The 14,962-nt window shown below is 45.8% G+C and overlaps 1 protein-coding gene across 1 annotated transcript; it reads left to right on the top strand.

Moving 5' to 3' along the window:
* Positions 1-346: 346 nt before the first annotated feature.
* On the top strand, positions 347-11,379 carry LOC133896836 (uncharacterized). Its single transcript, XM_062337486.1, has 5 exons — positions 347-641; positions 1,865-2,018; positions 5,179-5,399; positions 10,720-10,893; positions 10,991-11,379. Exons 1-5 carry the CDS (start codon positions 474-476, stop codon positions 11,075-11,077), a joined length of 804 nt encoding a protein of 267 aa, XP_062193470.1. The 5' UTR covers positions 347-473; the 3' UTR covers positions 11,078-11,379.
* Positions 11,380-14,962: the final 3,583 nt, after the last annotated feature.

Here is a 14,962-nt window from a genome sequence, read left to right as displayed (position 1 = left end):
AACGTTTGTTTATCATCAAACCATCGCCAACTATATTCTCTTTATTTTGTTTCCTTCCTAATTCGCTTCTCTGATCTTATATTCTTTATTTTTAATAATTTCCATTGGAAGTGATTTATGAAGAAAAATAAAAGAATTCTGAAGTGAAGAGAATAAGAGAAATAATCCTTTTATAAAGAAAACCATGAAAAATATGTTAGATCGTTAAAAGGAAAGAAAATACCTTCACAAAATGAACAAAACTTGTGAAGAAAAACCGTGAAGATATTCTCAGTAGGCAATCAGAAAAAAGAAAGGAAGAAAGAGCCGAGGAAGCCCTTTCGTGGGGTTTTGATGCCATCGGAAGCAACAGTAACCTTAACATCCCATTTCTTCCTCCCCACCCATCTATCCCACATCCCATCCCATCCCATCCCTTCCACGAAACCCTAACCCTAGCGCGCGTCCACCTCGGAGCGGCGGTGTCGGGCGGGATGTCCGCGGCGGTGTGCGGGAAACGGGCCTCCTCCTTCTTCGAGGAGCAGCAGCTCCCCCACGCCGCCACCCCTCCGCCCTCCAAGCGCGCCCGCTTCCGCGCCGGAGGCGCCGACCCCGGCCTCGTCGCCGCGATCCGTGATAGGTTCCCTTCCACGAGCCTCGAGGTGACACCATCTCTTCCATCTCCATGCCATGTATGTCTGTTACGCTTCTCTGCTGGAAGCGGATGCGCTCCCAGTGGTGAGATTTCATTTATTTTTCGCCTCCAGTAACTAGTAGTTCTCGCCGCCGCGGCTGCGCGAGGAGCAACCCAATCATCCCCACTCGCTGCTCGTTGCTGTTGAGGCTTCTGCTGAGTGCTCAACCTGCGCTTATGGAGCGTGACAGCCATGGGTTCTAAGGTCTGTGATAAGATCGGATGGAGTTGTAGGATGCTAGCTTCGGTTGGGATCTACGTTTGGAGTGATCGTGCGGCCTCTTTAACTATGGTGGTATGTGTTAGTTCCGTGATGAAAAGAACGTGGATATGTGTTGCGTTTTTATGAAGGGAATGCGGTATCCGTGCTTCCTCTTTTGGTTTTCAATTGGGGGGTTCTGCTGGGGCTTGTGTCGTTATGTTACTGTTAGTGATGTTTTTGAAATGGTAGAATTATAAGGTTTGTTCCTTTTTGCTGCATGAGTGTTTTTATATACTTTGGATTTATTTGGGGTTTGTTTCAGTTAAGTTTGTGCGGCATATCTTAGATGTAGGGTGTGGTGCAGCTGTTGTTGGTTTCAGGTGGATGTGGTAAACTGGTAATGCTATGTCTTTCTGTTTGTTGGGTTGATGCGGTTTATGCCTTCTCCCTAGGCACTGAGATGGAATTTTGTGTTTTATAGTAGGCTGCTTTTCAATTGGTTGGTCGGCATAGTATGATGCATTTCCTTAGATTAACTATTATTGATCTCCATTAATTTGCATGAGCTGACATGCAGTAACTGTCGGTCAGCTGTCCTTCTAGTCTTTTGATTTCTTAATTAGTTTATGCATGCAAGTACCTGGCGGTTATAACAACGTGAAACCGAAAACCTGGTTTGGGTTAGATGAACATGGCTCCTGATTTCCTACCGAAAGCATCATGATGGTCTTTTATTGGCCATTTCTGCGCGATGCCCATGCTTGTCTTGTCACTTGATGTCTTAATAGTTTGTGAAGCTTGTTTCTGTTTAATGAATGGATTCCTTTAACCATAAATACGTTGTCTTGTTAAAAAGAAGTATAACCATGTCAAAGCATTTTGTCACGGATGCAGAATTGCCTATTTCTCTACTGAATTTTAGCACATGTTTATTTGGTAGGTAAGCTTATTCACAACTTGAGGCCTCATGCAAGCTTTTGTTATTTCAGTTTATTGAGAATGCTCTGGAAAAGTGTGGAAACAATTTGGATTCAGCAATAAAGTGCTTGCTTAATCTACACGTACAATCCGCTGAATACGATGTGGCTCATGTGTACCAATCTCCCATTGGAATGTCTACTGAGGGTCATGTGCCTGCTGAAGGTAATTTTTGGATACTGAATTTGATCTTTGATGTCTTGTGTAATCAACTAACAGTTCTTTTCATGAATGATGACTACTTTTGGCTTGGTAGATTTTACGTTACAGGTTTCATTCCTCCGCATCAAGGTTTTCAAGTCGGAAAGTCGAGTCGCCTGGGCACTGACTAGTCACGACTAGACGATAACTAACCACGACTAGTCAGTTGGCTAGTCGACCAAGTTGGCCAGCTAGCCCTAGTTGGCCTAGTGCCTACACTACCACATATACCTGACTACATATCTAATTAACCCATATATTGAAGGCATTAACATCTTGCAAAGCATGGAATAGAGAGAACACAAAATTATTATCATGATTTAGGGATCAGGAGGAGGAGGAAGATTGGCTCATTTGGAGACTTGGACTGGCGGCAGCAGCAGAGTCTAGGACCAACAACAGCATAGACTTGTTGTTAGGGAGGCAGTGGGCCAGTGAGTCAGTAACAAGATGTCGGAGACAAGAGCGGCGGTGATCCGACCACTGGGCGGGAGAAAATTTTCCTCTCCTACTCATGGTCAGGTACAGGTAGCGGAAGGAAATTGGGGGCTAGGTTAGAGAGCAACATGAGCTGCAATATATATACAGGCTGATTCTACTGGGCTCAAATCTTACTTGGCTGAAATTCCCAAGCCCAAGTTACATCCAGGCTAGTCGTCCGCGCCTAGAATCGGCAGACTAATTGTGATTAGTTGGATGACCTGGCGACTAGGCTGTCCAGTTGAGTCGATGCACCAAGTCGGTGGCCAATGACCGATCAGTGAACTAATCGACGACTAATCGCAATTAGTCGGCCGACTTGAAAGCACTGCTCCGCATTCGACCTGAAAACACTGCTCTGCATTTGACACTGAAAACTAAGTCTTTCAATTTATGTTGTTTAGCTGTAATGACATAACTGTATGCCTGTATGGTTATGCAATTCTGTAGCCATGCGATGTATCCTAGGATCAGGGTATATGCTTTACACTCGCAATGCTTTTGGATATTGAGAGTGTCCATTTTAGTTACATAATTCTTCCGTACATACTAATGTCATGTGCAGGTTGGCATGAACAGTACCCACGTGCCCTGTAGCACGTGCTGATAAGCATCCTTATATCTATTAGTTAGTTGGGTTGTTTAGATAAGAGAAGCAGTTAGAGATAGATATCGATTAGAGATAAATTAGTGGAGGTTTGTTAGGAGCTGTGCCTAGCTCTATAAAGAGCAGCCAACAGTCTTTGATTTGGGAAGCAAGAAGAATACCAATCTAACTTCTCAGTCCCTTCTCCTATCCCTGCCCTTGTGGTGCAGTTGCTGCCTTCCGGCGAGGCCGCACTGCTTGGGTCCAGGGCCATCTACTACGGTTCATCACATCTGGTATCAGATTGCCTTGGTTTCGATTCCATAGCCTCTGCTGCCGACTTTGCTGCACCATTGTTGGTTCCGCCATCACTATCCACACGGGCAACACCACCGGGGGCAGCCACGACGTAGCAACTCATCGCCTAGCCCTTGTCACAAGGCGATCATCTATCAACATCATGGGAGGCGGCCATCGACGGCATAAAGACCTGCTGCGCCAACATGCAGGCCGGCTGCTCCAAGATCCTGGCCATCCTTGAGGAGATGTGGGAGGAGATGGAGAGGCAGCAACTGGCTGCAACTTCACTACCAGCGCCACCACTGACAACACCATCTGCTGTGCCAACTCCGAACGCGGCCATAGTGCCCAAGCCGGTCGCAGCAGTACCTAATGCCGTCATGATGCTTCTTGGGCTTGAGGTTGTGGTGTCACATGTGTCCACATCGGCTACCTTAGCTGTGGAACGCCCTGCTTTGGTGAACCAAAAGGTGGCAGCAGCAACATGTTTGCAGATGGGTTGCCAAGGGCTGCGACTATTCCGTTGGGGGCTGCCACGGTGCTGCTAGTATCACCTCAATTGTCCATGGTGTTGCTACATAGCCTGCCGCACAACTGGTACTTGTCAACATGGGGCTACCAAGGGCTGCCACCATGGCCACCACCACAGCTCCAGGACGAGTTGTGTCGGAAGGAGGGAGGAAAAGGAGGAGCTAAGATGCTGCATAGCACAGCATGGGCAGCAGCTGTGCTGCCTCTCATTCAAGCATCAAGGACGGCACTTCTCCTGGTTTTGGGTGGAGGCTGTAGAAGCTATGATGGCGTGAGGCGTGACACTAGGAGCAGGGGCACCGTGCCTTCCTCAGGAGAGGGGGGGGGGTGCTGCTCCTCTTCCATGAGACACAGGCATTGTCCTCCCACCAGTGGTGGCAGCCAAGGCACCGTTGAAGGAAGCGGGGCACTAGAGTCATCCCCTGTCGTCAACGTGGGGCTTCTGTGAGCTTCAACCGTGGCCCCCATCACAGCTCGAGGACGAGCTGTATCGGAGGAGGGATGGAGTTGTCATGTGCAGGTCCAACGAAGTTGGCAGGAACAGTACCCGCGTGCCCTGTAGCACGTGCTGATAAACATCCTTATATCTATTAGTTAGTTGGGTTGTTTAGATAAGATAAGCAGTTAGAGATAGATATCGATTAGAGATAAACTAGTGAAGGTTTGTTAGGAGCTGTGCCTAGCTCTATAAAGAGCAGCCAGCAGTCTTTGATTTGGGAAGCAAGAATATCAATCTATCTTCCCAGACCCTTCACCTATCCCTGCCCTTGTGGTGTGGCTGCTGCCTTCCGGTGAGGCTGTGGTGCTTGGGTCCAGGGCCATCTACTACAGTTCATCACAACTAATGAGTTGGTTATTTAGTTACCCACCTAAATTGTCTACTTGTCTAGCGAGTCAGTTGACTGAATCACTAACAACTCTGAAATGTTTGAAATCCTGCACTATGTATGAATATCTGTTGGAGTTTAGATAAACTCTTGATTCCATTTCCAAAATTTTCCTATATATATGTATTTACATTTTTATCTGCTTTAATGGTTGAATGACAGCAACAACTCTAATTCCAGTACTATATCATGTATGAAGATAAAACATAGTTTCTACAGTTCCTTTTGCCCCATAGAATTGCATGTCCATTTGATTCTTGTTTTGATTTTTGATTTGAGGGCTATCGTTTTGTGAATAATGATACTTAGAGTTGGGTTGATAAATTGATTTATGCTACAGGTGATTTGGATGACAATGAGGTTGCTGCACCTGTAGAAAGTGTTCCTTCTGCAGAGAGCCTTCGTTCAAGTAGCACTCAGTGGGTTGAGATTCTTGTGAATGAGATGATGAACGCTTCTGACACAGGTGATGCAAAGGCTCGTGCCTCCAGAGTGCTGGAGGTTTTTGAGAGGTCCGTGACCTCTCGTATTGGTGCAGAAACACTTCAAAGTTTCCAGAAGGTAGACTCCCCCTCCTAAAGCACTGGAGAACTTTCCTTATACCTATCTGACTTTCATGTGGTTATTCATGTTGTGCTGCCCTTTCATCCCCCTCCATCCCCCCCCCCCCTCTTTGTTCTCAATCAATCTTTGTCAATGATGATGTACCTATCCCTGCTGGTAGCTTTTTACTGGTGAATTGGTGATCAAAGTGAACTGTAATTATTGGCTGGAGATTCTAAAACTTAAATGCATTCTAGTCACTGGCTAGTTTGTCTCCTTTAAGAATTAAGCACATGATTTGAATGGTTTGGTAAATGAAGAAGACAGGGGGGAAGTTAATAAAGCTTTCTACAAGACCACGTTGCCACAGGGTCAGTACATCTCTGTCCAAGTATTATGAGCAGTGCTGGCATTCTGAAATGTACTTCACATATATACTGATATAAGCTAATTGTAGTTTCTGCATACTGTTGGTTTAACTCCTGCGAGAGGTGAGTTGAGAATGCACACGAGCACACCCTGGACACAGGTGATTTTGTGCTCCTGAAGCTGCAGCGTTTTCTATTTATGCATCACCTATTTATAGCTGATAAGGAAACCTAATCATGGCCTTAGTGGCCGCCTAAAACTCAGGCATGACCAACATCAGGGTGCATGCGCTGCTAACTACCTAACTGACTAACTACTAATTGAAATTTATCTAGACCTCTAACTGACAGACTTAACTAACTACTGACAAACTGGACTCGCACATGGTTTATACTAACATTTCTCCCCCTAAACCTTGTGTGGCTACTTGGATTTGGCTTGGACCATTCCAATCCTTGCTCTAAGCTCCTAGAATCTTACTCACCCTAATGCCTTTGTTAGAATGTCCGCAAGCTGGTCCTTGGTACCAATGAAATCAGCACTGATGCTCTCGTTCTCCATGCACTCGCGGATGAAGTGGTAGTGCACGTCAATGTGCTTCTCCACTCATGGAAAACCGGATTCTTGCTAAGTGCTAGGGAGGACATGTTGTCCACCTTCAGCTCGACGACGTCAGCTTGCTTCCCTTTGAAATCGCTGAGGAGTCCAGCCAGCTAAATGCCTTGACTCACCGTCATGGCAGCGGCGACGTACTCTGCTTCGCAGGAAGACAAAGCAACCACTCGTTGCTTGAGGGATTACCAGTTGACAAAACTTCGCCCAAGGAAGAACATGACCTCGGTTGTACTCTTGCGTGTCGATGTCACTGGCGAGATTGTTGTCGCTGTAGCCAGAGTTCTTTCTTCCGTGATGAACTGTCGGCACCAGTCCTACATTTTTTCTCTGTGGACCGAGGAGAAAGGGGGTTCAGCAGGAAGAAGATTCTACCATGAGAGAAGCATAGAGGTCAACCCGCTTCAAATATGGAACATGGATTCTGGCAATGCAACGGAGTTGAGTCCTCATATCGATCCGAATGAATCAGTTTTTCTACAGAGGTCAATCTTTGCCAATCCTGGGCGTGAGGAGTAAAAATCCACCCCATGAGTAGTGGTAGCCTAAGTGGTTTGTGTAGGTGATGTAGCGGAGGATGCGCTTCACGGTCGCCATGTGCTCCGTTGTCGGTCGCTCCATGAAGTGGCTCACAACCATGCACTTTTCGGTTGGGTTTGTGAGCAAGGTCTAGCCGCGTGTGAACGAGGTACTGGAGGCTGCCGACAAGCCACCGATACTCCGTGGCGTCGACCTCCGGTGTCGTGCTGTTGTGGCTGAGCTTGAGTTGCTGCTCCATCGGAGTGTGCGAGGGATTGCACTCCCCCATCTTGGCCATCTCGAGGATCGGCATGGCGTAGTTAGCTTGGCTCACGGTGATGCCTCCGCTGCTTTGTTGAACCTCAATGCCAAGGTAGAAAGAGAGTAGGCCGAGGTCGCTCATGTTAAATTGAGCCTCCATCTCACCTTTGAAACGGTCGATCTCACCCTTCTCCGATCCGGTGATGACCAAGTCGTTGATGTAGACACCGACAAGCAGGCGCGCACCACCATGGCCCCGTCCATATACAGCGTGCTCATGGGCGCTCTGCTTGAACCCGAATCCCTTCAGCGTGCTGTCGAGCCGAGCATTCCACGTGCACGACGCCTATTGTAGTCCGCAGAGGGCCTTCTTCAGTTGCAACACCTTCCCCCCTTCTCCAGTGAAGGCGAATCCTGGCGTTTGCACGACATAGCCCTCCTTAATGATGCCGCTGAGGAAAGCAAACTTTACGTCCATGTGATGGACAGACCACCCCTCCTGGGCGGCGAGTGCCAGTAGTAGGGGATGGACTCCAATTGAGCAACGGGCGCGAAGACCTCGTTGAAGTCTACCCCTGCTTGCTGCACCTAGCCCTTTGCAACCAGGCGGGCTTTGTGTTTGACCACAGCGCAAGAATCATCTTTCTTCAATTTGAAAACCCATTTAAGTCCAATTGGTTGATGTTCGCGCGACAGATCAACAAGCTCCCAGGTGCCGTTTTCCTCCACTGCCTTCTTTTCTTCGCACATGGCCGCTCGCCACGCCTGGTAGCGTTCTGCCTCGGCAAAGGAGTTTGGCTCCCCCAAATTTGCCAAGTGTAGCTCACCGTCATCCAGCACGCGCGTTGCAAACCCTAGAGCTGCTTCGTCACTGAGCACATTGTTGATGTTGCGATAGCGCACAGGGTTGTTGCCGTGGTGAGCATCGAGCCTGGCAGAGTCGTTCAGTGGTGGTGTCACGAATTCTGGTTTGTCGACCGATGTAGCAGAGAGACTAGGTGTCCGTGGTGAGGGGGCGGTCGCCGCCGGGGTTGAGCCCTGAGTCAATGTTATCGATTCACCCCCTGCAATAGTGGGTGCGGGAGTTCGTGGCACCGAGACTTGGCTTACCATGTACTCGATGGCAAACTCACTGGATGGAGAAGAGTTGGTGTCGATCTCTGTCGCCCAATTCCACCTTGCCTCGTCGAAGACAACATCGTGTGTCACAAACCCACCTGGAACTTGGATCGAACATGCGGTACACTTTGGCTCCTTCGTACCCGAAGAATACAATGGAGGGGGGGGGGGGGGAGGGTTGCTGTCCTCGAGCTTCTGCTGATGCGGCTGCACATCCTTCACATACGCCACAACCAAATGTACACAAGAAATGCATAGCTGGGTTGTGGCTGTGCCAGGGCACAAAGATAGTCTTGTCGTCAAGGCTTTTGGTTGGCGCATGGTTGAGCAGGAACACAACAATGCTCACTGCTTCGCCCCAAAACTTGGCCTGGTAGCCCCCTTTGCTTGAGCACCGCACGTAGGGTGGCCACAATTGTTTGATTGCGTTGCTCGACTACTACATTTTGTTGCGGGGAGTAGGGCGCGGAGAAGTGTCGCTTCACGCCATGGTTGGTGCAGTGGTCCGTGAATGCCGCAGACGTGAGCTCCCCGCCATGATTCGTTTACAGAACGTGCAACCGGTGATTGGACTCCACCTCTGCACCTGCTTGCACCCACTTGATGGCCAAGATAGATACCGGTTGGTGGAGCCTCTGGCTCATCGGCGAGTGTGTAGAGTTACGCTATGAGGAGCGTTGGCTCGTTGTCATCCTTGCCGTGGGCAAGGTTTACCTGCTCCTTGGCCCAGTGGTCATGACGCTTGCCATTGTGACACTCGTCACGGTTGTTGTCGCGGGTGCCCTCCTTCTACTCTGAGCTGCTACCTCCTTCCGCGACACACGTGAGTGGCGACGTCCGCAACCGTTGCCCTTGTTCAGCTTGCTCGCGCCTTCGCTGTTCTGTCGCTTCTTGTAGCGCGCGAGCCATTGCTCCTCGGTGAGGAGGAGCTTGCCACACGAGATGATCCTCTGCCGCCTTTAATCTCCCAGTCACTTTCTTGATCGATAATGTCAAGAGATTGAGAAGAGTCTCGACTGAGAGAGCTATTTGCGAGAATTGCTTAGGGACAACACGCAGAAACTTCTCTACTACCTTTTGTTCTTCAATCGTTTCTCTGACAATGCCGAGGGTGGTGACGAGGCTGGAGAGGCACAACGCGAAGCGGTCGATCGTATCCTCGTCGCGAAATGCGAGTGACTCAAAATCCTTCTGCAGCTGCTGTGCTTTGGCCTTTCAGACTCGATCGCCATCGATGCGCATCGACCAGATCGTGTCCCACGTGTCCTTGGCGCTAGGCTTGACTGCGAGCGCGACCATCATCTCCGATTGCACAATGTAGAGGATTGCCTCCAGCGCAATGCGGTCTTCTTGGAGCTCCACGCCGCTGCGATCAACCACATCCTAGAGTCCGTGGGCTTGCAACATCACCTTCATCATCAGGCTCCAGTCACCATAGTTAGGTGCACATCAATGTCGGATAGGTTGCTGACCCACTGACCTCCTTGATCGCCTGCTGCTTGACGATCTTGCGGCCTTCGACGTCTCGGTGCCACCCTTGGCCTGGTGGTGGTGATGGGGAACGGCGACGGTTGCGCGGCCGGGGACTCCTCGAACCTCCATTCGTCAGAGTTGACACCATCGACTAACCCTGGCTCTGATACGAAATGTTGGCTTAACTCTTGCGAGAGGTGAGTTGAGAACGCACACGAACACACACTGGACACAGGTGATTTTGTGCTGCTGAAGCTTCAGCGGTTTCTGTTTATACATTACTATTTATAGCTGATAAGCAAACCTAATCATGGCCTTAGTGGCCGCCTAAAACTCAGGCATGACCAACATCATGGTGCATGCGCTGCTAAACTACCTAACTAACTGCTAACTGAAACTTAGCTAGACCTCTAACTGACAGACTTGACTAACTACTGACAGACTGGACTCACACATGGTTTATACTAACACATACTTTCCTCTTTCAAAAATGTACTCTTCCATACCAATGGTTTCTTTATTTTTCACATTCTTTTGGTTAGATATCATCTCCTGGTTTCTCATTGTTATTTTTTATGAGTAATTCCTTGAAAGGAAGCTGTTGTCGTTTTTGTGACATTGTGCAAGCAAACAACTGCTGTGTTCACTTAGGTAATTTTTTGATGTATACAGTTGAGTTAAGCACATTGAATAGTGTATATAAAAAATAAGATGGACAGAAATCCAAGTGCACAGTCAAAACTTTATTTCAAAAAGGATTCAAACCTGACTAACCTGTTTTTTTAAATTGGACCAGCCTGACCAGGTTTATAACCATATTCGATACCAGGGTTGTGTATTGCTGGTTCACATGATCAATTATAGTTCTTTAAGCTTTATATAACCAAATGAACCGCATTATACTGGTTATTGTTTATTGTTAAAGGTACTGAAGTATTTTTTTCCAACTTTGAATTCTCGCTGAGATTTTCTTGCCTTGAAACAGGAAAATTCAGTTTATAAGGAACAGTTTGAAGCTGTCATTAGGGAAAACACTATTCTGAAGAAAGCTGTTTCAATACAGCATGAGCGCCAAAAGGAGCATGATGAGAGAAACCAGGAACTTCAGCAACTGAAGCAGTTGGTTCTTCAGTACCAGGAACAAGTTAGAAGCCTTGAGGTACAACAGTTAACATTCATGTCTATTTGGTCCTAGGAAATCGGTGATGTTTGCGGGCAGCGGCTTACGTCTCTCTATCTTTTATACTGTTTTGCAGGTGAATAACTATGCGTTGTCGATGCACCTCAGGCAAGCTCAGCAAGGCAACTCGATTCCAGGGCACTTCCACCGGGACATTTTCTAAATAAGTGGAAACCTAAATGGAAGTTTCCATAGCATCAGAATAGCATTCACCCTTCCGGTTTGGGGCAGGTCTTGTTGGTGGCTACATATTTAATATATATGGCCAAGTTATAACATAGCTTAATTTATGTTGTACACCAGTGTAAATGTATGCCCTTTGGTGGTGCGCTGCTGCCCAGCAGTTGGGAGTGCAAGCAAAGTCGGCGTACTGTTGTGGAACAATAGATCTTATTATCAATTTAGAAAAGAAAAAGAGAGAATGGCTTTAATTTATAATCAGATGTGGATTTCTTCACTCGGAAATTTTAGTTGATGCTGTGACCGGAAATTCTTACCCCTAGATTGGGAAAATGTTTAATCGAATAGAGAATCCCTGGAAGTGTGTCCTCTGTTACTTGCACATTTGTGCCAATGCATGTTACTACCTTGGTAGGCGCAACACGGTTGGTGTGCCTGTTTGAAACTAGTGATTTCTCTTAGGCAACATGGTTGCTGACGAAGAACAATGGTCACCGCGTTGGACAAAGAGCAAACATAAGCGCAAAATAGACGAAAGATGTAGGCACAAGATGTGGAAAGAAACCCTCTTTATTACAATACTGTCCCCTCTTCGTTCTAGTATCCTGTTTTGGTAGGTAACACGAGGGAGCTTTATGCGCGCTACCACCTGTGGCATAGTCGTCTGAATTGCTAGATTTCATAACACTCTCCTTTGGGTGAACAACGTGGCATGCGCATGCCTTATCAAAATCTCCCTCCATAAACTAGAGGAAAAAAGAATGAGAGAAGAATTATGGCACATATTGCCTGGCTAAAACCTTACATGAAAAAACGTGTTGTAAAACTCATTAAGGGAAGAAGGGTATTACACTTGTTCTTCTTTATCATTTAATGTGCTATCCTTCTATTCTTTATGAATAATTATCAATCTTGATGATCCCTACTATTGATCTATTAAGTGGTAAAACCTTCAAGATAAATTCATAATAGTAATAATAATTAATTTATTACCTTTGGAAAATTAGGGTTAACACATCTCAGTGCAGCACATATGCTCCCCCTCAAAACGGCATTGGTTGGAACTTGTTTGTTTACAATATTGTAATCACATTATCCATAAATGCACAAAAGCAATGGTATTAGACTACCACGATGCTTACTCTTTAACGAAGTTATCCCACCGTATATCATAAGGAACATAATTTAATAGCAATGTGCGTAATATATTCTAGTGACAATTTATTTAATTTTGCAACACAAACAATGTTTTATTCTTTGGAAGGACCATAGGGTTAAATACGTTGCAATTTTACATATCTTCTGTGTATAGCATATAAAGAAAAAAGATTTATGAAACAATACTTGCACCTTTAATACACTATTAAAACTTCAAGTATTGTTTCATTAATCTGTTCTAAAGACTTTTAAGAATTGGCTTGTACCAATACACGGTAAGATATAACTAGGTTAAATTTATCATTCAGGGGATAAATCAATTGCAAATATCACAATAATGTTTGTACCTTCCACATTATTAGATGACCCCACCATTTCACTACTTCATGGTGGACCCATGGGACTTGTGTTTCCCCATTTCACTATTTCATTTTGTCGGGTCTATAGTCTACACTCTTTTCTAATAGATGCTTGTCTTGGAACTCATTAATATTCTTGAGGTAGAGACAATATTATATGTATTTGTCATGAGATTTACCTATGCCGTGATTTTGTTTCCTTAAAAAAATCATAAGTCTTCCAAGGATATATTTGTATAGATTTTCGTAATCCTTTACATGCATATTTATTCATGCCATTTACCAGGTGTAGCAGGATATAATATATTTGTAATAGGAGAGTACATGTCTCTACAAGACCTATGAATTATAGCTTTTCACCATTGTTTTTCATAATTGACTTGTTAAGTTTGAACTTCCACGTTTTATAATTGACTTGTTAAGTTTGAACTTCATGGTGGACCCATGGGACTCACGTTTCTTTAGCGGTTATGCTTCAACCTCAGTCGGCTTTCTTCAATTGACTTGATATGAGAGCGATCTGTGACTCCGCCATGAACTTTGTTTCTAGATCTAAGTTCTGTTTAGAGAGACATCGGTAACACTAGAGCTAACTTCCAATAACAGTTCTTTTTCTTCCTTATCCTTATAATTCAATGTCATCTTATTATTCACAAAATGTTTTTCATGGTCATGATGAGTTCTTTTTCTAGATCTCAAGTCAGCACAGTTCTTTTTCTAGATCTCAAAGTTTTAAGCACGCTTAAGTGCTATGTTTTTCATGGTCATGATGAGCCTCTTAGCGAGGCACCTCATTCATGGTGAGTTGTCTCTAGAAGACTTTGAGGACTTATTGACAATTATCTCGACAAGTGTCTTTAGATCTTAGAGTCACACGCGTCTTCGCTGGACCTGCTGGCTGCTGCTGCTATGCCGGCGAAGCATCTGACGGAACCAGACGACCGACCTGCCGTACACTCGTCTCCCTCAGCTCCGCACCTCCGTTTCATCGAATCCAACACTACATCAAAATAGTGCACACGACCTGTTCGACGAATCGCCTGTAGTGGGACGGCGGAGAGTGAGTACTGCAAGTGCATGCGCGTGTTTGACCAGAAGGAGCTGACGGCTGCAATGGACGGACCAAATGCCTCTGGCGCGTGCTATTCAAATACATTGTTTCAACAAATCATATACAAAATGTTGAATATGTTATCACAAATTGTTATCAAAACAAAATGAAGAGGCTCCGGACATTAGAACGCCGCAAAAGATGTGTGCAGACGAGCATGAGCAACATTGACCAAATCCAGCATGCGCAAGAACCTATGAACGTGCATCGACCACCATTTTCGTTTTCTTGACAAATCAACAAGCCGCCGCCGCCGAATAAGCTAGCGATCCAAAATGCAGAAGCGGCATCGATGATTAAAGAATCAATAGCCTGGAAGGTGCACCCAAACTATGGGAGCAAAATTACATGGATTCCGTTCACAATCAGGCCGAGGAAAACATACCTTCTTAGATCTTCACCGGATAACTCGCGTAAGCCATGGTCACTGCCGATGAAAAGATGAAGAAAAAGTCTCAAGTGTACCCATTGCCATGGGGAAGCTAAACTCTAACTTCATTTGAGGATTAAACTACATGAACTAGATAGATTTATTGGGAGTTCAGAGCATCGCTCCCTCTCACCATCAGCGTTGTCGATAATTGGTGAACCGCTGATCTTATGAACTTGTAGAAATAGTAATTGTCGACAATTGGTGAATTGTTGATCTTACGAATTTGTAGAATAGATAAGGGATGACTTAAGTAGACGAATCAAAGGAACACATAGAGAGGGTTTTAGACAGGTTTGAGCCTCTCTTAGTATAATAAACATACATCATGTTTATCTTGTATTGATTTGAGATTGTTAAAGGGGGTACGTGGCTAGCCTAGATAGATCTAACCTAACCGAGTGGTTTCTTGTGACTTGTAGTCTTCTGGCTTGTAATCCTGTAATGACTTGTTACTTGTCCCTTTTTCCTTTGCAGGGTCTCCATGCTTCATATATATAGGGGAGACAGGGGCAGATCTTCCTTGTGGCCAGAGGTGGCCATGGCCCCTATTGGCTAGAAATTTTATTTAGAAAACTCTAATATTCATCAGCTACATACTAACAAAAACACCAAATTTAATGTGTATTTGGGTCTATCTCTTAGCTTGGCCCCCTTAACAATCCTCTTCAAGCTCTGCCATGGGGGGAGGGGCATCGTACGTCTTCTAGAGTCTTCCTTCCTATTCTTAGAGATCAACTTCCCTGTTTACGGGATACCTTGAGTACCTATGGGCAGTTTCCATTTATCTAGGGACCCCCTTCCCGGAGA

The sequence above is a fragment of the Phragmites australis genome, chromosome 17, assembly GCF_958298935.1.
Source record: "Phragmites australis chromosome 17, lpPhrAust1.1, whole genome shotgun sequence".
Taxonomy (NCBI): Eukaryota; Viridiplantae; Streptophyta; class Magnoliopsida; order Poales; family Poaceae; genus Phragmites; species Phragmites australis.
This window is presented reverse-complemented; position numbering and strand designations above follow the sequence as displayed.